This window comes from Wyeomyia smithii, chromosome 1 (genome assembly GCF_029784165.1).
Source record: "Wyeomyia smithii strain HCP4-BCI-WySm-NY-G18 chromosome 1, ASM2978416v1, whole genome shotgun sequence".
NCBI lineage: Eukaryota > Metazoa > Arthropoda > Insecta > Diptera > Culicidae > Wyeomyia > Wyeomyia smithii.
In genome coordinates, this window is record NC_073694.1 from 133,908,070 (window position 1) to 133,935,373 (window position 27,304).

Genomic DNA, 27,304 nt, shown 5'->3' on the forward strand with positions numbered 1-27,304 from the left:
CTATCAAAATAATTAAAACAAAGCAACCTGCACACCGCCGTTGCTGCGTCGCATACAATGACGTTTGAATCGCACACCCCGCCATCGTGATCTCGTTGCGGCAGGAGAAGTTTGGTTGTGTTTGTTTTGACCAAGTCCGCATGCCAGCCGCACCGGACTTGCTTCAAAACAAACACAACTAAACTTTCCTCTCGCCCGCGACGCACGAAGCCGAATGAACCCCTAGGAGCGAATGAACCCTGGTCCGACATCTCCGACATTTTTGTTGCATTTGAGCACGACATTGGACCGAGGTTGAGCGAAATGTCGACCCGTTGTAGGACCGATCTATCGGAGAATCGGACGCGAATTGGTCCAACATCGGCCTGACAATTCTTACTGGGTCGTTATTCACCTACCATGGAGGTCTGTTTGCAAATGTGCGAAGAATAAAGGGCTATTCCCACTGCTTCCGTTCCGGGACCGGGCCGGGACCGGGCCGTGGCTGTTCCGTGTGTCGTCCGGGCTCGTTTGAGATTGATTGCATGCGTTCTTATGAACGCATTCACACCGACGCGCCGTGCCCAGACCGGGGCAGCGTTGAGTTGCCGTCGTGCTGCCGCAGTGCGAGAGAAAAACTATCGTTGCCGACGATACTTTGTGTTGGCCGGAGAGTGCACGGAAGACACTCGGGTGGATGCGTGTATGTAGTAGTGACATATTTCGCGCGGAGTGAGCTGCGGTATGAAAAAAAGAGAAAGACGTTCTTTCACATACACACATCAACATTTCTCAGCCAGAGCGCAGCGCAGGCACGGTTCAAGCACGGCGCAGTGTGAATGCATGAAAAGTCCCGGACGAGCCCGGTCCCGGTCCGGTCCCGGAACGGAAGCAGTGGGAATAGCCCTTAAGAATAACTCGCACACTGACGACGATGTCAACGCATCATAGGCTTGGTTTATACGGATTCATTAGTCGCTAGAAGCGATTTTTTTCCATCGGTGTACCCAGCACCGCCATGAATGTCATCATATGATCCTCATTGGGAGTGTACGAAGGATGCAACAAGAGAAATAGAGAAATGTTGGGTTAGACCGTTGCTAAGTTTTTTTTCTTTTCAGTCGACTAATGAATGAAAGTGTACTCAGCTTCTCTCAAATTTGTACAAGATGAGTAAGGCAAATACTTTTTATTTATATGGTATATAGACACCAACACTTCATTTTTTGGTCGAATTTTTTTTAACCAAACCTTCGAGAGCATGGGAATCGACTGAGATTATGTTGGAAGAAGTTTGTCAATGGAAGAGGTCCACTCCTTAGAGAAAAATATGAGCCATGGGCTATATTATGAATAAAATACCGAATACCTAAGAAATCTAAAAAAAATTCAATATCGTCCGCCAGCTACCAAATGAGAAAATTGGTTGTTTATTTAAAATATACAGAACAAGTGTAAATGTCGTTGATTGCGCGTCTTCCCCACGTCGCTTTATTTGCGCGACGTTCATTTGGTCTAGACAGACTTTTGGACGTTTGCACATGTATAGTACTCTGTGCACCAGGCATGGAAGTCACAGTATACAGGCTTTGAGTTTGGGGGAGCAATGCAGGCATGTATCCATCACTGTGCTCAATGCACCCGGTGATTCCTGTTGTCGGTAGGCAAGTCAAGTTCAGGGTCAATAAGAGGATTAATTTTAGTTTGTTGTGCATATGCTCTTCGCGTACATTTAGTGAGCTCAGTGATGCAGAGAGGGATTATGCATGTATATAAGATGCTCTTTGAAGAGTTGCAAACTTGAAAAGCGTGCTAAACGAGGTGCATACAAATAACAGCCAAAAATGGGGTATTTTCATTTTTGTTTTGTAATAGTATATTAGTGTTCTACAGATCCGGTGTGAACACTAATGATTTTTTAAGTTGATTTGCATCGAGCAGCAAAAAACAATTCAGTCAACATTATATTCAAGTTTGTGAAGTTAATTTTTAACATCGCAGGGTTTGATAATTTACAAAAAATGTAAGAGCTTTTTAATGCAGGCTTTTTATTTTCAAAAAAAAAAAAAAACATTCCCTGGTTTTCCTTGAAATTCCCTGAAATATAATACTATTTTCCCTGACATTTTCCAGCATTCAGCACAAAAAAGTGCAACGTTAAATGAACGCAACTTTAAAATCTCAGTGAAAACAAATCGATTGGATATAACACCACACAGTCGTATTAGATTTTAATGCTGGAAAAATCCGTTTTAGCACTAGAGTCGTCACGCCTAAAGGGGGGGAGAGGAAGTTAGTAAAATCGTGACGATTTGTGACGTAGGGGGGGGGGAGGAGGAATATAACGTTATGTGACGTCTCATGATAAATATTTGAGAATGAAAAATTGACTGGAAATATTGTTTAGTTTACCACCTGTTTATTCACAACCTTTTGATTGATAATCAAACTGAAACTAACTAGACAAGAACAATAACTAAGAAAATTTTTCCGAAACTGGTTGCTTCACAGAAAGACCTGATTCTTCAAACGGGTCTGACGCAGTGTTGCCACATTTTCATCGGTAATGAGAGCTGCCAAAATCCTGTTCATTTATACTTTTTTCGACAAAAATCTCTTCAATTGGAACTTCCATTGTTTATTTTGTAAACCTTTGGAAAAACAACTTCAACGACGTTTATTCGCATTGACTCTGTTAATATAAGTTCTGGAACTACAATAAAACTTTCAAATTGCGAGATCGCGTTCATTGTATCGTTACCGAGTCTGTTACAAAATTTAGTCTAATCTTTTTTAGCAATTTGAAATATCTGGTACTTATCTGTACTTTTTCACAAAAAATCTGGCAACAATGGTCTGACGAGCTCGAGTTGGTGCATAAAAATTACGTGGATATGACAGAAACTCCCATTGACATATCTTAGGCCACTGAAACATATCCGATCATAGCAATAAACGAGATGTATGTTTCTTTTTTTTTGTTAATTTGTCTTGGGATATTAGGTAAAACACTCCGATTCGTAATATGACAATATGTTTATAGACCATCACACGGTAATGTCATGCATCTGAGTTTGGCAGCTACTAGTAACTTTGTTAACCTTCGAGTGATCGATTCGAGTGAGTTTTGCTGTCAATTATAGCAGATCATTTCAATTGTGATCTTTTTTAAATGTTGTGTGTACGGTACCAATACACTAAGAACAATTCGGGACTACGAAGCTGCTGAAATTTGTTTGGTTTTTCGCATAAGAGAGCAGTTCGGGGCAGTACACTCACAGTTATTTGAGAAATATTCCAAAGAGTGATCAATTTCACCTCACTTCATGGTACCCTGTATAAAGATTATGATGAAGAATAAACATGCAGTATGTTTAATAGCTCTTATTTTCGACAGCCTAAGCAATTGTTTTGTTTTGAACTGATACTTTGCGTTTCCTGGCAGTCGAAATTCTGAAATCCCGACACCATCAGTTCCAAATCCTTCAAGGCATAATCTTAACAACTGTGTTTATTGACATCATACCGTATCACGCTGTTTTTCTGATTTGTTATTTGAGAGAAACAGATAGAGGATCTTATCACACAAACATTACTTTAATATTTATCGCGAAATATTTCGAATTGCCTTATTATTTGATTTATTACATAATCATTCTGCGTAATTAAAAAAAAAAAAAACAACACAAGCTATTGCAACTCAAATCTAGTAGAGTTTAATGGAAACACATAATTCTTTTTTTCTGATTTCTTATATCATTCTACTAAGACGCTAAAAAAATATTTTATATTTTTACTTTGGTTTTCACACATAAACAACAATAATTGCATATGCGAATTCGCGTGCGAACAGCCTTAAAAATCACTTTTACTTGTATCAGGGCGAATAATGGCAGAGGAGTGAATCGAACTGAACCTACCAACATTACCAACCACTTTATGGAAAACCTAACATTGAATGCAATGTGGTTGAAGAGTCCAATTTTTAAACATCTTTAAATCGTCACAAATACACGTTTTTTTTTTAAATTTATAATTGCAAAAGTAGGTTTGAAAAATGATTTTAAATTACCCAACTAGCTACAATAAATGTTATTCATCTGTTAAACCTATCTGCTCGTGGTACCTGGATATAACAAATGTACATTGCAATTTAATGGAGCCAATATGTAAATCATTGTTCCATGCAGCTCAATTCTTGAAATTGGTTTATGGTCCTCCGCCATGAAATAACAACAGACTGCTGACTGGTCGACACACAGCCATACCAGCACATAAGACCTGCAGCGAATTTGCAACCGTCATGCGGAACGGGGATGCATATGGGACTCTCGTGAATAGGATTTAGGGGAGGTGATTGAACTGCAATAATCTGTGCATTTTTTTGTTGTCGCCTGGCGGCCGACACGCCATGATGGATTGATGGTCGACTGACGGCATCAAGCGTCATCGAAATGCAAGTACTTTTCGGTAAATCAAGAGGCAGAATAATTACTGCAGTTCTTGTCAGTAAAAATGATCATAGAATTTTTTGCTACCTTCTGATATGCACACTGAATTACTGACTTCCGTTGGCGAGCAACCCAAGCATGCCAGTGAGACATCGTTGTAATATAATTTTACCAGAAATATTTTATTCTAGAAGTTATAAATGAAACCTTGTAGTTTCCAGGCAAAATAAAGTGGAGCTCGTGTCAAAACTTAGTTTTCCTACAACGATTGCGATGCAATTTAACGTAAAACATTTGTAAATTAAACAAGAATTTGATAGTTTGAATCTAAGCCTATACAGGCAATTTTGTGGAATAAAGCATTCACCACAGTAAGCCAACTTTTTCGCTTCTAAAAACTTTCGACTAGAATGCATTAACAATTTTATTACTTGCACGAATCGCGGCCCATTGCATTGCATTATTGTCATCATCATCATGGAACAATACGTTGCAAAATGAACGATTATGAGTTTAAGTGAGTCGATAGTTCGGATGAATTCGAACGAAGTATTCGATCAATGCGACATTGCTGGTTTGACTGATCATTGGGGTGGGACAAAAACTAAATGTCAGCTCCAATGCACGTTTCGTGTTCCTTATGTATCCTATAACAATTGTGTCTCAGATCGATCGGTGGATTTTTAGGGTTGTAGAGAAAGTAATTTAGTAATTTACTGATTGAATGAACTGAACTGATTGGATTTGATTATATTAGTCGGTTGGAATTGCTTTCGTAGTAAAGTATATAGAATTTTAAGAACATTTGAAACCTGCTTGTCAAGCAAAAAAAGGATTAATCGTTGTAATTGAGATGCAATATTCTTGTCAGAATTTATTGATACGGATTTTTTTACACGCCGATTTTTGCACGGTTTTTCGAAATGACATGATATTTCTTAACACGCTTGCTCTTGCACGGGACGCATCCCCTGTTGTATCAAAGGCAAGACCGCGTGACTGACGTTGAATAACGCGCATTTGGTATTAACAAATGCATGGTTGAATACTCCAATAAGTACTACGAATGCAGAAGTACTTCTGTTTGTATTTAATAAATTAACCAGATGGTCAAAACTTTATCGCGGGACATCAATTGGAAGAATTATTATAGGGGCGGAATGGGATTTTAATGCGTCTTTTGCGGTTTTTGTTCACGCCCTTCTTCAGAAGAGACAGTTCAATCAATATCAATAACCATCACCCGCATTCTGCTGCTTCAGAAAGAATGAGAAATTCAATTCGATGGCGTTCGCTTATAAGCGACTAATACTCGTTCGCTTATAAGCGACTAATACTCGCCACCACCCGCTTCCTGCGGCTCCAGGAAGAACCTTCCGCTTTGCCGGCCGATGAACAAATAAGAAATTCAATTCGATGGCGTTAGCTTTAAAAAGCGACAAATATTTGCCACCACCCGCTTTCTGCTGCTCCAGAAAGAACCGTCCGTTTTGCCGGTCGATGAACGAATTAGAAATTCAATTCCATAGCGTGCGCTTTTATAAGTAACTAATTTTTGCCATCACCCATTTTATGCTGCTCTAGAAAGAACCGTCTGTTTTGCCGATCGACCCGCTTTCTGCTGCTCCAGAAAGAACCGTCCGTTTTGCCGGTCGATGACAGATTGAGAAATTCAATATTCTTGCCATGCCGTAGGAGACGCTCTTCTAAAGGCTGTTCATTAACTGCGAGAATCTCGCCCGATCGCTCGCGTTGGCGTTAAGCATGTTTCAGGCCTAATATTTGCCACCACCCGCTTTCTGCTGCTCCAGAAAGAACCGTCCGTTTTGCCGGTTGATGAACGAATGAGAAATTTAATTCGTGATCTGATAATTTTGTGATACTTCATTTTCAATAGAACTCACTACTGTCGAATAGAAGTATGCAGAAATTTGTGTATCATTTGTATGGGACTCTTACCTTCCAGAGGGAGGGACCACCATAGAAATATTACCTGCTGAGCAAAATCACTTCAAATCGCCTGGAAATACGCGAAAATTTGATCGACCATTTTTGATTTGAATGAAACTTTGCACACGTATTTGGCTTAGCAAACTGAGCATTTTTCACAGGTGGAGAGATTTTTTACACCCATGAGTTACATTCTAAAAGGGCGTATGGCTTTTGGCATAGGTTTTATTCGAAGCATTGTAGCCCAGAAACCGTTGGTTGTATAGAAAAACTGTCTGAGAATGACTTGTAGGGAATTAAAAATGCACCATGAAAAAATATACACTGTACAAAAAAAAATTTTTTTGCCCAAAAAAAAATTAAAAATAAACATTAAATTTCAATTTAAAAAAAAAGTTGAATTTTTTTTTTATTTTTTTTTAAAGAAACTTGACGTTCATTCCAATTCCAAGCATTCCAATGAACGTATGGTTTTTGCTGGAGAACCATGGAAAAATTAAGAAAAACGTGTATTTTCCGAAATATTAATAATTTATTGAGCTTAAATTTAAAATAACTCGAAAACCGATGCCTTTAGAATGTTTACTACCAAGAGCTTTTTGATTCAAAATGACTTTCTTCATCTTTTAAAATCATCAGAATACAAATATTTTGAAAAATGTTTAAATTAGAATTTTCATAAAAAAATTAATCTACCATAAAAAAAATATTTTTCATTTCTCCATCCTGGACTTTTTTTTAAAAGTTGCGTATTAACGTCAAGTTTCTTCAAAAAAAAAAATTAAAAAAAATTCAACTCTTTTTTTTTAATTGAAATTTAATGTTTATTTTTAATTTTTTTTTGTCAAAAAAAATTTTTTTTTGTACAAAGTACATTTTTTTATGGTGCATTTTTAATTCCTTACAACTCATTCTCAGACAGTTTTTCTATACAACCAACGGTTTCTGGGCTACAATGCTTCGAATAAAACCTATGCCAGAAGGCATACGCCCTTTTAGAATGTAACTCATGGATGTAAAAAATCTCTCCATCTGTGAAAAATGCTCAGTTTGCTAAGCCAAATACGTGTGCAAAGTTTCATTCAAATCAAAAATGGTCGATATTCGACCATAGGTCATTTCGCGCGATCTTGTTCTGCTACCAAAAACGTCCATATGCTAAATTTGGTTCCATTTGATTCATTAGTTCTCGAATTACATAAAAATTTGTTTCATTAGTATGAGAGCCCTCCGCTACCAGAATAGGGATGGATGTCAAACCATCATAGAAATATTTCTTGCTTCCAAAAACCTTCATTTGCCAAACTTAGTTCCATTTGCTTTACTAGTTCTTGTGTTTTGCAGAAATTTGTGTTTCAATTGTATTTCCAGAGAGGAAAGGGATTTCAAACCAGCATAATAACCTTCCTCGACTCTAAAAACCCTCACTCACAAATTTTTAAGCCGATCCGCTGACCCGCTCTTGAGTTCAATCATGACATACGGACAGTGTTTTATTTTTATTATTATATAATTATAAATTATAAATAAATAAACAAGAAGAAGAAAGGCTCAATAAAAACTCATTTTTATTGAGTCTAAATTTTTTTTTTCTGCAAAAACTCCACACTGTAAGCTAATAGTAACTGAGCTCGAAAAAATAAAAAAATTAAAATTTGTCAAAGTATTATTTTCATTTTTTATTTATTTATATTTTATTAGAAAGACAAAACTATCATGTACTACATCGCCAAAGACCCTATACCAAGCAAACAAACCGTTTAGACCAGCCCAATGGCATCGCGCCATGTTCGAAGGGCGAACATCTCAACGTATGTGTAAACGAGATAGCATATCACCGCCACTTTTCATACACCTTTATCTGACAGCTGACAGTGGGCACAAATGAGTTTGAGCCCAGGACATGAGTTCATTGTCATTCACTGTTTCTCGCAGGCCTTAAACGCGCCTATGCTTTTGCACTGGGTTGTATGTGACTTTTTTTGTGGCTCCATTTCCATTTCGAACCCACTGCGGTTCCAATATTTTGCTTGTTATTTTTCGGTCATAAAAAAATGGCGTCTTTTCATAGGCCTGGTTTCTCGATATAGGGATGCCAATGGCTTGGTTCAGACGCTGGAAGTAGTCCCGACGTTCGATTTATGTTAGCACAAAGTTCGAGACATCAAGTTTTGAAATGTTTTTCCCGCGCCGAGTGTCTATTAATGATGAAAACATCTAAACATGATCGGACAGCCACCAATGCCTATCCTTGGTAATTTTAATAAAAGAATAGATTTAAAAAAAATGAGCTTTCTTAGATAATTATTTTTTGCCTTTCTTCTAGAAAGGTATAGCAATCACTTGCAAAACCGAAAGTATAAAAGTGCTCCAAAGGGCCGAATGGCATATTTCACTCGACTCAGTTCGACGAGCTGAGCATTTTCTGTATGTGTGTGTATCTGTGTGTGTGTCTCTGTGTGTGTATGTGTGTGTATGCGTATGTGTGTGTGTGTGCAGATTTTTATTCTCACTCACTTTTCTCAGAGATGGCTGGACCGATTTTCATGAAATTAATTGCAAATGAAAGGTCTAGTTGCCTCATAAAACCCTATCAAATTTCATTGTAATCGGATTTTTAGTTTAGAGGTTATGTATAAAAATGTAGAAATTACGAAACATCATTATCTCAGAAACTACACAACCGATTTGAACAGAATTGATTTTAAATGAACGGGCTACCTAAAAAACCCTTCACTTTTGAATCTTATAAAGATTGAACATGCGGTTCAAAAGTTATAAAAAGGAACGTGTTTTCGAGACTGTTTAATCTCATTCATGTTTCTCAAAGATGGCTGGACCGATTTTCATAAAATCAGTGTCAAATGGAAGGTCTAGTTGCCCCATAAGACCCTATTGATTTGATTTGCAATCGGACACTTACTTTGCCTGTTATGTTTAGAAATGTGAAATCTAGCTATGAAAAGAAACATGTTCCAAAGAATACTTAAACTCACTCACTCTTCTCAGAGATGGCTGAACCGATTTTCACAAAATTGGAGTCAACTATATGGTCTAGCTGCCTCATAACACCCTATTAAATTTTATTGTAATCGGACTGTAACTTGGTCTGTAATGATACGAAATGTGAAAATCACGAAACTTCATTATCTTAGAAACTACACAACCGATTTGAACAATATTGATATAAGATTAACGGCCTAGTTAAGGGTTTACTGATGAATTATGATTGAGCACGTGGTTTCAAAGTGTGGCTGCCCTATACGTTCCCATTTCTTTGATTATAATCGAACTTAAGCAACCATTATGTATTAAATTGTTGAAACAACGAAAGACTATTACCTCAAAGACTACACGACTTATTTGAACATAACTAGTGTCATACGAACGAGTCATCTCTCAAACTTACAAATAAAAAACTTCATAACAATTTGATATGTGGTTCAAAAGTTATGAAAAGAAAAGAAATTCAAAGACTATTAAAAACTGTACCTGCTCAATATATGAAGCCTCAACATAATTTAAATGTGGTATCGTACTATTCGAACGTTCCCGGAATCGATCGTGATTAAATTGTTCGAAATTAAGAGTCATTTCTTCAATTCCGCTTTCTCTTAAGCACTAAATGTACGTCAAATTTCATATTTTATACTTCAATTACAACATCAGTATTTTAGAACCCAAAGAGGGGACATACCTTTATTGGATTGAAGCGTTCATATAAATTCATTTTTACAAATAATAAGTTTGAATGAGAAAGGCTGGGTTTGACCGCTAGGTGGATTAATATAGGTTTTTCTACGTTTTTGCTGAAAAACTTTTCGAGTGTATATTTTTTTCAGAAGATATTATCAACAGCTTAACTAAAGATGTCACACCGATCAAAAACTAGGAGAAAGGCAAAAACCATTTTAACCCTAAAAAATATTGTAATCATTAATACCTTTAAGCTAAGATAGTTTCTCAAAAATGAGTCGTGATAACCATTATCACAAATTGGCTTCTTTTGTCCGTCAATCAAGAGTAACAATTAAAAAAATAGAACTGAGACATTTTTTGTGGCATTGCTCAACATCATCAAAAGTAATAGTTGTGTCCAAACCTTCAAGCCTACTGAAAAGGCTAAGATGGGAACCTTACCCGGGTACCTTTTTGAGTTTCATGACAGGAAATTTCATAATTCAAATCAATCAGGAGTGATAGAATTCAGTGATATCTCATAATTCAAAAAGAGGCTACTTTTGGTTACATATATTACGTTTAATTCGTGGTTTATGGATTTGTGGCAACAGACTATTTTAGTTATTGTTGATCAACAGTTATTTATGGGTTGGTGGTAATAACGACTCTACCGCAAAGAATCTTGTCCAATGTTTGACCCGTCACCTAACACCGTTGGAAGCGGTTAACAACTAATCTACTAATTGCTGGTACTACTCATGCGTTGTTGCTATCCCTCAGATAAATGTGAAGGTTCGGTAGCCAACTTTTAACCAATCGACTTGACCGAAGGCCATGATTGTGCTGCGTTATATGTGGTACGGCCAACCGATTGATATCGTCAAATCGACTAAATTTTAGACTAAACGAGAGGAAGTCGAATTATATGTTTTGTAATGAACCAGGTTTATTAATAAACGTTCCCTAGTACGCATCAAAGGAATTCATTGCGTTAATCTGTTTTATTCAAACAATGCATTTATGACACAGAATATATATATATATATATATATATATATATATATATATATATATATATATATATATATATATATATATATATATATATATATATATATATATATATATATATATATATATATATATATATATATATATATATATATATATATATATATATATATATATATATATATATATATATATATATATATATATATATATATATATATATATATATATATATATATATATATATATATATATATATATATATATATATATATATATATATATATATATATATATATATATATATATATATATATATATATATATATATATATTTATATATATATATATATATATATATATATATATATATATATATATATATATATATATATATTTATATATATATATATATATATATATATATATATATATATATATATATATATATATATATATATATATATATATATATTTATATATATATATATATATATATATATATATATATATATATATATATAATATATATATATATATATATATATATATATATATATATATATTTATATATATATATATATATATATATATATATATATATATATATATATATATATATATATATATATATATATATATATTCATGTTTTAGAAAATGCATGGACCGGTTGAACCAGAATAACATAAGTACATATAAGTATGTATTAGATACTCTACACTTAACACTTAGATCAATGCTGTCACTTCCCACGAAATGAAGCACAAGCAACACAAAAATTGTGCAGCACAAAATGTGGGATTGGAAACAAACTATTATTCGTAACAATACTCCATATCATAGCACAATCATGCAATACATAAACGATTTCGTAAAAGACAGTTTATTGCTCGTTTTAGACTACGTAACATTCAATTCTCTATCCATAAAAAAAATCTCACATGACGGCTGATTTTCATCATTTTCATTGGCACTCATTCTAACCAGAACATAATGAGAGTTACATATAATTTGATCTTATTTCATAGAAAACAATCAATAAACTAGTAATTTTCACTTTAAACTTAAAATACATTGTTCACAGCAAGTAAACTCTGTTTGCTGTGAACTCACCAAAAATAAATGAATATAACCATAATCTTTTCGATCGAAGACCTCAAACAATAAAATTAGGAAATTGGCTGCTATATACATTAGTAACTAGATTAATAAAACATACCTTTTATACGATAGCCTATAACTTGAAATAACCCACAAAAATAGGATTTTTTTCAATTTTTCTAGTTTATAGCACTCGCAAAACACTTGCAAACACCAAAAATATTTTTCACTATTATGCTCTAACCCGTTCTATCTATTTTAGCTGTATCTCTTTCTCTCCCCCAATGTAAATTCACAAATTATAGTCACTAGTCCTATAGTCTGGCGGATCATATCGGAAGTCAAACTTAACGTCAAAAGTAGAGGCAATCGACCTAAAGTCGACATCTTTTTTGTATTGTCCGTGCCCCAATAAAAATTTTCACTTTTTCCCACAAATGAGACAACGAATTGTTCGATTGCCGCTGCCCGATTATTAAACCTCTGTGGCAACCCGCATAATTAATAACCATAAAACAGGCCTAACAACTAGTTCGGGATATCACGACTGTATGGGCTATCGTTAAACCATATGGATTATCATCCGTTTATGGTTATTGATTATGCGAGAATTCATTTGGTAACAATTTATGCTAAACAATTTCAGCAACTAGAATAATTGAAATCGGAATATCAATCACTGATTGCCCGCATATTTATTTCTACACTTGATATTTTACTTTACTGTTTCGAAAATCGATTTTTTTTCTTTTTTTTAGAATAGCACTATAAAAAAATGGCACGATTACTTCAAGTGTTTTTGCACTAGACTCAATTCGTCACATCACACTGCAAGTTGAAGTGATTTAGTGTTGATTTCTCGAAGATTAACACTTTCCAATGAAATGATCTTGCGTTTGAAACAGGTTAATGGAAATCACCATCGTATTATAATGAATATCTCTTGTATTATCACCACTGTTTAAATCAATTGAATTACAGCTGCAATTCCAATTGACAAACGTCAAAACCATAAAGCGAAACAAAAATGTGACGATGGCGAACGGCGCAAGCAGCACATTAACCAAAAGATCAAAATTTTATTCGAGCGTAAGTTTCATTAAATCTTTTAAATTAAAATATCAATAAAACGACTTTTTACAGACCCTGAAATCTATTGCATCGATACAGTGACAGGGATCATCTCTAGGATCATCTTGTTAATAAATTAAAAATCTAAAATAAAATAAAAAGGAGAAATCTAAAATAAAAAGAAGTCTCTTGAATTTATTGTGAATTTATATAACTATCCAACTGACCGACATTCCGTATCTCAAACATAAGTATATCAACAAAGATTAACATAACAACAGAAAATAAAGTGATTTGCGGTTGAATCCATCGTTCTTTCCATTAATATATTTCTAAAGATTTTCATTCAACTCTGAAATGTTAAGCAAGTAGTGCGAATTCAACAGCAAATCACTTTACTTTGACGTGATTTTTATTAACAGTGTAGTGGTTACTCTTAAGGGTACTGTCTTGGGGCAAGACACTTTTGATATATTTCCAATATTCAATATTACAAAGTATTTATCGTTGCATTTGCAGACACCCGTTCACCTGTATTACAACTCCTTGACAGCATATTATTGTCAGAGTCTGTCGGAGTGATATGTGTTATGATTCGTGGTAGACGAGGTAACCGACAAATAAAACACGAACCGTACAAAAAAAAACGACTTAAAACTATTTATTAAACAACGAGGTACAAAGACTGTGCATGCAACATTTTGGCGATTAGAAAGGAAGTGACTCTGATCGCGAGTTAACTTGCGTCAAACTGGATGACTGCTATCACTGTCACTAGAGAGCTTTAACTGCGATGTGGTTTTAGGGATGTCCACGTTTCCAACAATATGAATGTGACAGATAAACAATAAATATCAAGATATATCCAACAATATCAAATAATATTACCGAAATATTTCCATTGAAAATAAAGTTGTCTAGCCCCTTGGGTACTGTTGATATTTCTATTTTTTTTTAATTTTCAATATATATTGCTTAATTTTCAATATTACTTAATATTTATTGCTGCATTTTTGCGTACCTTTCAATATGAATCAAAACAAGTTAACGACATTAGTATTAGTATCTTGAAAGTATGTGTACCTAGGGGCAAGACACTACTGATATATTGCGAAATATTTCCAATATTCGATATTACAAAGTACCTACCGTTTTCAGGCACTCGACTACCCGTGTCACAACTCCTTGACAACACATTATTTTCGGAGTCTGTCAGAGTGATATGAATGTGACAGTAAAACGATCAATATCAAAATATATCCACCAATATCGTATAATATTTCCGAAATATTTCTCTTAAAAATAAAGTTGCCTAATCCCTAGGTGTGTACAAAAGAACATAAATGTGTAACATGAATCTTATTCTTAGACAGATAAAAGTTGAAAGGTTAATTCCTTATTAGTTTTGCAACACAACCAATATAATGACAAAACGACAGACTTACGATACATATCGAAATACATATATTAAACCATATCAATATGCTATGGGGCTAGACACCTTTATTTTCATGGGAAATATTCCGATAAAATTAGCCGATATTGGTTTATTTATTTTGATATTTATGATCTACCTGCCACATTGATTTCACACCGGCGATAATAGTCGCCAACGAGCCTTTGGCATTCCTATACCGAGTAACAGTGAATGACAATGAACTCATGTCCTGGGCTCAAATTAATTTGTGCCCGCTATCAGCTGTAAGATAAAGATGTATGAAAAGAAGCGGTGATATGCTATCTCGTTTTTACATATGTTGAGATGTTAGCCCTTGAAACATGGTGTGATGCCAAAGGGGTGGTCGCCAAGGAGTTTTGATAAAGATGCAAGGGTGCCCAAACATGCAAGGATAAATATTTTGTAATATTGAATATATGAAATATTTCACAATATATCAATAGTCTCTCGTTGACGTCACATTATCGCCGGTGTTATGGCAATGTGACAGATAAACGATAAATATCGAAACAATTTTCATGAAATTACTTTTTCGCTTTTTCTTGGTTTCAAATGATTTTTCCATTATAGCGTCAAATGGCTGACGCTTCAATGGAAAAATCATTTAAAACCAAAACTACCGATATTAAAAAAAATCGCGAGCTGGTGAGTAAAAAAATCACTATAAGCTTTATACGGGTTATTAATTTTTTAACCCAGTTCAATTTCTATCCAATTCAACTGTGGTTTTAACTTGAGTTAAAACTTAGGTTAAAACCACAGAGAACAGACGTTCATCTTAACCCACCACTGATATTGATGAAATATCGATACGACCATTTTTAAGCAGTGCAAGTGGGGCACCACAAGACAGATGTCGTTAGTGTCTTAACGTATTTTGATTTAAATTTTTACACACGATTTTCAATTTTCTTATATGAACATGAATGTCTGTTCTCTGTGTTAAAACTACTCAACGTTGGTTTTTTATCGAAACGCCACCATTGCTTAAAAGGATGTTAAAACCTATCAAGATTAAACGATCCAGCGTTCACAATAATGCTTGTCCGTCATATGCAAACCTCTCTGCTTACGTCAGTTGTGTGATTTCTGAAGGATTGGCAGCACAGAGGTTGCCAGATAAATTTTTTTGATAAAATACATGAAGACTTCAAACTGACATAAGCAGAGTCTTGACAACTCTGGCTGGGTTATTTATTACGAACTTTGCATAATATCGTCCACCATTAAAGTTTGTCAATCTTATTTTTATATCTATAAATGCGAATGTCTCCCTGTCTGTTCCCTATAGACTCAAAAACTACTCAGCCGATTACCGGGAAAATTTGTACACAGGGGTTTTCAGGTACGGGGAGTAAAACTGAAATATTAGTTTCACTCTATCTCATAAGCGTAGACAAGGGGAAGGTGAATTCATAGTTTATGAACGTGAGAACTTTCTTCCTGATAACCGTGCAAACTTATATATTAATGTTTTTAGGTCTGAGATATATTTTTGCGACGTTACTGTGCTGTTAAGCTTTTCTGTATCTCAGAGGCGTTGTAGCGATGAGGGAGGGAAGGGGTGAACAATGTCAACTTTTGATGATTTTAAAACTGCTGGCCCGATCAGCATTGAACTCGGTATGTGGAATCTATCCAGCTTTCCGCGAGCGGTAATGGCGGATAGATTTGACATTTGATGTGAGTTGCTAAACTACTAGTTCATTGGATATTTCCATTGAACTGGAACTAGTTAGATGGATTTTACATAAAACGGAGCTTATCATACTATTAGCACAGATAACAGATATCCAAGCTAGAACAAAAAACTCCAGAAATCGTGTGATAAGATTTCAAATTCTTACTCGTTTAGAATACTACCGACATCTTTCTGCAACTTGCGACTTTAACCACTTTAGTGATGGCAGCGCTGGATTATATTCAAAGCTGCCAAATGAATGAAAATTTTCACAGATTATAGAGTAACTGTTTTTGCAACGTTATAACACTGTTTTTGTGAGGTTTGTGTATTTTTTTTTCATATTAACACTAAAACAAACAAATTTATCGCAAATATAAACTGGGATTGATTAAAATTGTCGATTATGTACAAATTACGACTGCTCAAAAATTTTACATTAAAAACGGCAACGCTTCTTATTCTACTACACGCTGCTTTATTTTAACTCTAATTTGATTAGGAACTACTCAGTTTGGTATTCTTATGCAAAATGTCAAAAAGTGAGTTATCGGGTACTGGTGAATTGAATAACATTTACCCAGTTTTGAGTAATTATCAATGATGTTTACTCACCCCTGAGTATATGTATATGTCAAAAGTTTTCAACAGCGTCATTATTTGTTTCCGAAGAACAATTGGTGTCGCTTTTAATTCGTTTGCTAGCAGTAAGTATTTGATCTTTCATCAAATCAATAATTTCCTAATCAATTGCATTACAAACAACATGTAACAATATTCCATAACAATTTCAGCCCAACATTATTATTGCAGGGGATTTGAAAACATAAAAAACATCTCTTCAAAATGAACAACCGCATGTTGTGTGTCCTGCGATGCCGTTTTAAGTCGGGCTTTTATTCGTGATAATAAACGGAAACATTTGTATCGTTGTACAGTGCCCAATACATGCAATCGATACAATTTAAATCCTTCGCAGTGTTTGGTGACGGATGATGACGAATTTTCTGGTGTGCGTACTGTACAAAAACATGAGCCACAGTTCACGGGCAACTGTGAACCGGTTGGTTGCCGCATTATATAAAGACACGTGAATGATTTAAAACTTTTATAATGTTTCGATGAAATATAAATCTATGCTTTTTTTTTCTTCATCTATAATTTATTTGACACGGCACAAATACAATTTAATGTTTAACGGCGCCAATTATATCTGGTAGCTTACTTTCTAAAGTATCTTAATAACTAAAAGCAAATTTTTTATCCTCGCTGCCGACTACGAGCTGAAACTAAATCTAACTTAAAGCTAGAATGTTTTGCATTAAAAGCACTGATTTGTTGTTTGATGGTTTTCCATCGCCATAGGTAAGCAGCATATTGAATATGTTCCGCTGCTGGGCCAAGATATTACGGACTGGCATATTGGGTTGTCTCCCTCGGGACCTGAGAGTATCGTGCGGGTCTAGTTGCTGTTTCCGGATCCGGGGTCTTAACGTGTTCTTGTCGTTTGGTTGGATGTAGGCGGAAGGGAATAGGATTAAACTGGGGCGTGGATGGATTTCAGGAAAACGTATATAAGGGACATGTAGGATAGGTCACGGCTCGCCAAGACATCACGAACAGGAACAGCCGGCTGCCTACTTTCGGCCTGCAGGGAAGCTATTAATTTAGACCTGGCGTCACGGTGTACAGGGCATGACCAAACCACATGCTCTATGTCGTGATAACCCTCACCACAGGCACAGATACCACTTTCCCCGAGCCCAACACGACGGAGATGCGCGTCAAATCTATAGTGATTGTACATAAGCCGGGACATCACGCAAATGAAATCCCGACCTACATCCAACCCCTTGAACCACGGGTTCGTCGACACCTTGGGGATTATGGAATGTAACCACCTTCCCAGTTCCCCTCTGGTCCAAGAATTTTGCCAACTGATGATCGTATTCTGACGTACAAGTGCGAAAAATTCATTAAAGGCAATTGGTCTTTCATAAATATCAGAGAAGGGACCCACGCTAAGGTAATCTGAAACGATTTTTCGGATAAAGCACTCAGATGTTCCCGTATTTTCCTCAGGAAATACGGAGAGTGCTTAACATCTTTCATCGATCGGAGAGCCTCAATGGAACTGAGACTGTCCGTAAAGATGAAATAATGGTCCTTGGGCATTTTTTCGATAATCCCTAGGGTGTACTGAATTGCAGCTAATTCTGCGACGTAAACAGAAGCAGGATTATCGAGTTTATGGGAGACGGTTAAACTGTTATTGAAAATACCGAAGCCAGTGGACCCATCAAGAAGTGATCCGTCAGTGTAGAACATATTGTTGCAGTTGATGTTTCGATATTTATTGGAAAAATTTTTGGGGATCTGCTGCACGCGCCGGCGAACGTAACTCGAAACGAGTCTGACGGAGTGTATACTGTTTTGCCACCGATGATCGATGCTGACCGCATTTGCTTGCAGTCGAGCACCTTTTCATCGGGACAGGTTTTGTTCTTAAAGCACCCTTTGGCACTTTTCAGTATACACTCGACGGACAGACTCGAATCGGTTATGACACCGTCGATCTCCACGTCTCGTGCGGGTATGTAAACGCGATACTCGCGTGTGAAGAGCTCAGAGCAAGCTATATCGTTGGCCTCTTTCAGGTTACTGACCACGACACGGAGCTTGTTAGGCCGGACCTTGGAAATTTCGGTCACCCCCTTGTACTCCTTCGTCAGGTCTTTAGAAATCTGCAAGAGGTTCAACTGTTTCGATTTCGGTCCCGCCTTTGGCCGAAAATAGACAGAATAGCTGCCCTGGGCTCCGTCTGGGTAAAGCCTGGGGCGAGGGGTTGACTGAAGAATGAACAGGGAAGGGGGTAACAGAAGGGTCAGGGTCAGAGGGGTTCGGGGATGGTGGCGCGGGAGGCGAGGGATCTACATCCATCCCGCTAAGTCTAGCGCACTAGCGCCGACAAGAGCACGTACCTTTTTACTTCTCCCTTCCAGTAAGGTTGGTTGTCCGATCGTTCGAAGTTGCAGCCGTTACAGCCAGCAGCACCAATACAGCAGCACCAAACAGCCACCAGCAGCGAGCCAGGTGTGAGATCACTCCACACAGCGATACAACTCAACTGTCAACTGATGGCTTCTTCTTTTTCCTCTTTTGTGTCTCGTCCACTGCTGTAGCACAATTCAGCCAGCAGCCAAATCGGCTTACGCACCAGCTGGCAGTCACGATGCGAAACAGTTGCACAAAGGCGCGACCTTGAACCCGGATTTATTTCACTCGACCAGGCAAACAATGCCAACACTTGTTCACACGTCTTTTGTTTTATATTCTATCGGAGCGATCACCAAACACGTCCGATACTGATGCGTGTTCGGCACAGAGTGATCTATGATTTTGATTGTTCTGAATTTATTTTATTTATTGAGTCAAATTTACAAATACCAGAAATCATCAAATTTCCAAATTTAGGCAAACTGGGTAACTTGTACTCATTTTCGTTAATTCCTAGTTTGCATAAACAGAGTAGATTCTAATCAGTTTTTGACGTATGACGCCCTTACACGCTCGTAAACAATAACTCTAAAATGAGTAACATTTGACGCATTTTCGTAAAAAGTGGAACAACTCTTAAATTGAGTAACTCCTCAAATACTCAAAACTGAGTAACACTAGGCGTCTTTAAAATGAGTCATTATTACTCAAAATTTTAGTACGACATTACTCACTTTTTGGGTACAGTTCAGTTTCATTACTGGCTAGAAATCCGCCACGGCCAATTAACGACACCACAAGTTCATCAATAATTACCTTGTAATAAAAGTAAACAGTTATAATGCCTTCTGAGGCGCACACAATTAAAAAACATATGTCACAAACTGAAGCACATCGTAATCATCTTTCAAAATGGACGTCGTTATATACGACGTTACTCAGAAAGAAGTTATATGAAGGGAACCCGAAAAGTGAGTCAAGATTACTCAAAATCAAAAAGAACTTCTATTCATTCTTTGACGTCTACGAACATCGTTCTAAACTGAGTCAGAGTTGCTCAGTTCATGAGTTATTATTTACGAGCGTGTACTCAGAAGTGAGTAACCGTAAAAGTACTCAAATTAGGGTACCTCCACTTTTTTCAAAAATGGGTCATATTTAACCCACTTTAGAGTAACAAATAATGAGCGTGTAGTATCGATAAGAGCTGGACAAATATCGATTTTATCGAATCATTAACCACTAATAGCGAATTTCTTTTTTTCACTGTGTGCGGGCAAAACTGCCGAGGTATAATAGAACGTCATCGCCATTTAAGACGCAAGTAAGAAAGAGATGCCAGATAATTGTTTACGAACTTAGCACGTGCGGTGGTGGGTTGAAGCTGACAAATTTTACAGTGCGCTTCGGGCAGCACGCCAGGTCAAAACTGGGTCGATATTGAGCGAATAAAGAAGGGTTTTGACAGCAGTTAGTGTGCTTCCAGGTCAAAACGAGGTGTGCTGGTGGAATAAAGAAATTCGCTATAAGTGTTCTTAGCGCCACCATACTGTGTATTGTGACATGCTAAAAAACCGTTGCGTCTTTTTACACATGAAGCAAAAATAGCTTGGATGTCTGTTATCTGTGCTATTAGTTTAATAGAACTTTGTATTGAACTAGTATTATTATATGTCAAATCCATCCAACTAGTAGGAAATATCCAATGAACTATAGTTTGAAAACCTACATTAAATGTCAAATCCATTCGCCATTACCGCTCGTGGAAAGCTGGATACTGCCGTAATCTAGCAAACTGACGTATGCGACAGCGAGTAAAATTTTCAGTACGAAGCTTTTTCCAAAAACGTTTGTATAATAAGTGTTAGGACGAATTTCAACAATCTGATCTGTACATACTGCATTAATGTAATCACAAAATATTGCCGAGCGTATGATTTGTGGAAAAAGGTTTATTAACTGAAGTTATGTTACCAATTATGTTACTGAAGTTATGTTTTATTTCACTGTTTCTACAACCAATTGACGTACATCCATCGTAGTATGCGACAAGTCGCCCAACAATTTTTTTTCATAATCAGTCAAATAGTCACGATTCGAGTATACGGTTTTTTGGAAATAAATTTAGTTTAGAATATAATAGCATTCGTGGCCTCTGCCATCTTCCATCTGCACTTCTTCCGTACAAAAAATCACTGGTGCACTTCAATTGTCCACGAGTCTTAGAGGGCTACAGTATGATAAAGTTTTGTAGATAGTCAACTTCGTGCCGCGGCGACTTTTCCGCCACAGGACCTCGACGAATTTCTCTGCTAATGTCGTTCTCGGTAATCACCAGTAAGCCTAGATGCAAGCACTTGTCAATTACTTCGATTTCATCACCGCTGAGCTGAATCTGTGGTCTGAGATTAACACGGTCTTCTCTGGGGTCGATTGTAGGCTTTTGTGCATCATCCCGATTACGGAAATATCCATATTGAGTGGTATTCGATAATTTTGGGTAAAGTTGCTATTTTAGAATTCAAAATAGTCTTTGAGGTCGGTTCTTGGCTCCTGTGCATCATTCCGATCATTTTAAGTTGTTTTCCGGAAAAATTGTTTCAAATATGTGTTTTATTTGTACGGAATCCTTCTCGTGCAGAGAAGGGAGAGGGGCCGTATCACCAGAGAAACATTTACAGCTCCCAAAAACTTCTGCATGCCAAATTTGGTTCCTTTTGTTTGATTAGTTCACGAGCCGTTGAATGTAATAAACGTTTCGCAAACATAGTTGTGTTGGATTTATGTTACGTTGAGTAGAAATAGAAGTTATGTCCTTTCGTTTTCGCGAAATAATGACGCTATTTTTTTGCAATTTTGATCAAATTTCGGTGTCTATAGGTCCAATTTGGTGTGTTCTATCGTTTAATCGTAAAAACACAAATCGGCCACGTTGGCGCTTACGCCAGTCTGCGAGATTACGGCAGTATAGTAGGTGATGTATTTCAACCAGAGCCTGACAAAGTCATTTTCAATTGACAATTATCAGGTTATAGTGATGCTTTGACCCGTCGCTTTGAAAAGCTTTTGTATCATTTTCGAGCACTTCGTGAGTCACATGAAACCCAGTCGAAAGCTCTTGCTTTGATTTTGACAACTGAAGGGCTTGAAATTGATACAAATGCTTTTCAATTGAACGCGGAGATTACCACCATCACTCTCACATGACGATTCTCAATTGAAAATGACAATGAGCGCTGACGGAGACTACTTCACGCATATATAGGAAAGAGGGAGGAAATATTGATCGGAACTTGCGTGACGTATTTATTGGATGCCATTGCCGTTTTTACTACAGCTTGCGGTATTAGAAAACAATCGTCAAACGACGCGATGCGGTGCTAATTTCAATTAAGACGCTGAAGGAAAGGAAAAAGTCTCTCTCTCCGTCACTCTCACCGTCAGAGCCGATTGTGGGGGCCCGGGGCCCAGTTTACAGTGGGGGCCCCAAAATAAAACAAAAGCGTTTTTTATCGTAAGAGTTAAAAACATTTATTTGTTATTGAAAAGTTACCAAAAATTTGATAGAATTTTTTCTTACGAGTTTTTTTTTGCAGAGAACTTATTGATTGAATAATCAACATTCAACTCCTTCAGAATATTGTACTCTCAACTTAAGAATGCTAAGTTTGACAGCCTTTCATTCTTCATAGTCGTACGCAACCTATTTTCAATCAGTTTCATCTTCGAAAAAGACCTTTCTCCAGTTGCGTTCGAGATCATTAGGCTCAAATAAATCCTTAAATAAAATAATTTTTGCAAGGCACTAACGAGTATTTGATTTTTTTCTTCATGTAATCTTCTTTTTTGAGCTCTACTTTGATATACGCGGGGTTTTGTGGCGATCGCTCATTTTGAATAAATGTAATAATAAATTCGGTTCTTGCTCACTGTTTACACGTTTACAGCCAGATCTAATGCCTTGTTCAGACTACACCGTATATCACCTGATATCGCCAAATGATATCGGATATCACCTCGAGCGTTCACATTAGAGTGAGCTGATATGGTTTGACATTTGCTTTGGTAATTGAAAAGAGAAGAAAACAAAAACAGGTCAAAGCTAAAACAAGTCAACAAGAGCAATGGGATTAGGATACAGATGTCAGTGAGTTGGCTCGCACCAACGCGAACTCTCATATGCAATTGTCAACATGTGCGGGATGAAAAGCGCAAAAATATTTCCTTCCTTTTCTCTCGCATGCAACGCGAAGTGCGAAATTTGCAGGGTTGCGTCAAATGTCTGTTGGCCGTGTTGCCAACTGCTTGAAATGTGGTTATTATTGGTTTTCGAACATGATATCCGCGATAGTATATATGGCCTCGTTAGCACGAATCGCCTGATATCAGGTGATATGCGGTGTAGTGTGAACGGGGTATAACTGTCGAATGATTTGGACAAGAGGTGCCAGATATTTTCGGAAGATGTCTGCAACTGCTCGAAATCCGGAAATTTTTTCTTGATATCTGAATAAAAAAACCTACCGCAATTTGAAAAAAAATGCTATCCACAGGCAAAAATTTGCACCCAATTTGAGTGAGACTGCGCAAATATAAGGCTACGCTGGCAATAATCTACATAAACTAGGAAAAAACTACACACATCTGCAGGTCAATAAAAAGCTGCAGACGGACTCTGAAAATCTGCATTTTGCAACGCAAATCTGGTATCCTTGATTCGGACAAGTAAACTTATTTTCGGAATCAACAGCAATGCATTAAAAAAACTTGGGATTATTTTCTTTCCTGCTTGATCTCCCATGCGCGCTGGTTCGATTCAAATGGTGTGTTAATGTGTGTCATTCCAAGAGAATCGAAGGTGAACTCTTATGGATGTAGTTGTGATATTGGCGCTAGCGAAAAAATAACACTCAGGGAAGTTTCAGATTGAAATGGTCTGTTCAAATTTTCTTGCTGCAAATTGAACTTTTGATTGAATCTCATTTTTGATAGAGAAAAGATTTTTTTTCTCGTTTTGTGGGGGCCCCAAAAATGTGCCCCCCCCCCTTAAATCCGGCTCTGCCTACCGTCAATTGAAATAGTCGTCACTCATCAGTTTCATTTCAAATGATCTGATGAACAATAGACGGGAAAGAGAGAAAGAAGTGATTCGATGAGTAGCCGAAAGGAATCAAGTGAAAATGAAACTGTTCGAATCGAAATGACAGCGCGAGATATTCAGTTTCATTGTTTAGTTTCGAAAATGTAGAGCCCTGATTTCAACGACTTCGAATTTCACATATTGTCAAGTATGTTTCTACGACATTGGTTTTCTTATATTTCAATGACGTAGTAAGGAGAGGAGATGTATTTAATTTCATTATTTGTAAATTATCGAAACACCTTTGGGGCCATCCACATACCACGTGGACAGATTTTAAATGATTTTGACCCCCCCCCCCCCCCCCGTGGACAAATGCCCATATGATTTCTTTTTTTTTGTAGAGACCGTGGACATTACACAACCCATCGAAATGCGCCGAAATTGGGAAATGCCGAGGCATGTTTTGAACTCACATTTCGACCAATTAGAACTGTGAAGAAGGCGCGTTCTACTTATAACAGCTTGATAAGAAAATTTTTGACACATCGATTTGCTCGCTGATTTCCAGCAAACATTAATTTACTGTTTTATGTTCAGCAAATAGTTTCGCTGTATTTTCGTGAATCATTTCACAGGTTTTCAGTAGACTAGTGAAGTCAGTACTGATTTACAGTAAACAAGTGGTTTGCTAAAAGCTTTCAGCAAAGTATTTTGCTGAACTTTGAAGAGACATTTTGGTGTGTTTATATTGATTTTTTTTAAATATTTTTGGAAATACTGGCAAGCGTCGTGTCGAAAACTCAAAATGTTTCAGGATTTCAAAAGAAAAGAAGAATAATTAGAAACCACATGTCACGTCCTTTCCAAGATGAAGCATATCATTAAGAAATATTTCAAAATAAAACAAAGGCCAACAATATTTCAAAACAAAACAAAAGGTCCCATCATCCCATGATGGCCTCTGGGAAAAACATTGCTGTGGACTTATAGGTACATGAAGCTCACTTACAGATGCCCAACAAAGAATTCCATTAAACCACCACTTCAGTCAGAAATAACTCTTCACTCACGCAAAATAGTAAAGCATGATTGCTATTGAATATTTCTTTTTCATTCTCGCTAACGTTGAAATGTATTACAGAGAAAAACTGACACATAGGTAGTTTCCCCAAATTTATGTAAGGAAACTTTGTGCGCTTGAAACTTTTCTCTCTTTTTTATTAGCTTTTCAAATATTTCCTCTTTCATTCCTATTTATTCCAACGATAGTTCGCTATTACATTGAAAAAAAGTTTTCACACCAGCATTACTTTTATCACTTTCGAAGAAGCTCAGAAATCACAGAGAATCTATTTTAATTAATTTACTGTGAAAGTTTAATTATTCGATGATGGATGAACTCAATACAATGTGGGCACGTTTTCAAATCTAGTTGGGCGAATTTCGATCGAGATTGAAAATATGTTATTTTATATACCGGACTATTTTTCCATTGATTCACCTACGCACGTGATTTAAAATACATACGAGCGAATTTTCAAAAAGTTAGTTCTGTATAATCAACTACTACTACAAACTACCCCGATTTGAAAACCACTGATTGTTGAAAACTTTAAAGAAAAAGTTCCATTAAAAACAGTAACAACTCACTGAGAAATGTATTCGAGAAATTTCATCAAGCAAATATTCATAAAATACAATCGCGGATTTTATACCAGGTCTGTGAGTTTTACAACCACTGTGCGTTGAGCAGCCGGCAAAAGTTGATATTTAAATTTCCAAGCAGAACGCGGCTTTTCACGCGGATCACGGTTTAGTCATTCGCGTCGCATCGGAAGTGATGGTTCGGTTTCACTTTTACTTCTTCGTGTTTGTTCGCAACCGCTTCTCACATTTCTATGTGCAACTATTGCGCATGTGATATTACGGCTTTCTTCCTTGACAACCCCTTGCCTACCGCAAGGCGTAAACAATAACGACCCTTCTCAATGAGTTATTAGGATGGATCGGAAGCTTCGAGGCAGTAGTGAATCATATATTTTCTTTCGACTAGTACTTTCCAAGGATTACACATGCAGATTATGAAATACTATCACAAATTTTCGCGGTGTCATCTAGTTTTTCGATCTATTTACTGTCAATATAAGTGTTAAGAAAAGAAATCGAGTTCGAAAAATATCTTGTGTTGAAAGAGTCATACAGAATGATCCTCCCTAACCGGAATAGTTCATATAAGAAATGTTATATGTGTAGGTAGAGCAGCATTAAAATGAGGCGTAGATTTTTTATGTAAATTTTTGAAAATTAAGGGCACATTTACGTTTGTGTATTAAAAACCTACGACAATGATCTGTCGGATAGCTGCCTGTCAGTTGCTCGGTATGGCGTTAAGCATAATTACCACCCTTCCAGTGTCATTTACATGTGCTGGTTTAGCGACAAACGAAGTGCACTTGGATTGTGAGGATGATATAAAAATGGGCTTTAAAGGAAGGACTACAACCCCAATTGTAGAATATTTTAAGGAACATGAAGTCAGCGAAAAAGATTCCAGAATAGCCTTGGAAAAATTAAATCTGGATGAAGTCATCAAAGTTCCAGCATGGTGTGACGAATGTGGAATTGAAAAGATTCATTTTTGTCATTCGACCGCTTTCATCAACGACCACTGTTGCTGCGAGCATCGTCATGCGAGAGGTGAGTCTTTCGTAAGGATAGGGTTTTGTTTTCACTGTGTTGAATAAAAAAGTTTGAAACGAGCTTAGCAGCAAACTACAGTGAGTTAGCAGCTAATTTTTCATCGTTTGACAAGCGATTTGAAATTTTATTCTGATCGTGG

General features: G+C 36.5%; 2 protein-coding genes across 5 annotated transcripts in view; one reads left to right on the top strand and one right to left on the bottom strand.

Moving 5' to 3' along the window:
* LOC129719115 (steroid hormone receptor ERR2) overlaps positions 1–12,448 on the bottom strand; it is a 98,313-nt gene extending 85,865 nt beyond the window's left edge. The window contains exon 1 of one of the 3 annotated variants that reach the window (XM_055670543.1): positions 12,293–12,448. The gene's annotated coding sequence lies outside the window, so the exon portion shown is untranslated. The remainder of the gene's footprint in view (positions 1–12,292) is intronic. The other 2 variants (XM_055670524.1, XM_055670552.1) reach the window with 2 other exon arrangements.
* Positions 12,449–26,270: 13,822 nt separating this feature from the next.
* Positions 26,271–27,304, top strand: part of LOC129716945 (uncharacterized) — a 28,369-nt gene continuing 27,335 nt past the window's right edge. The window contains exons 1-2 of one of the 2 annotated variants that reach the window (XM_055666789.1): positions 26,271–26,714; positions 26,775–27,162. In XM_055666789.1, coding sequence (XP_055522764.1) covers positions 26,811–27,162 — 352 coding nt within the window. In that variant the 5' untranslated portion in view covers positions 26,271–26,714; positions 26,775–26,810. Of the gene's footprint in view, positions 27,163–27,304 lie in introns of both variants that reach the window. The other variant, XM_055666788.1, reaches the window with a different exon arrangement.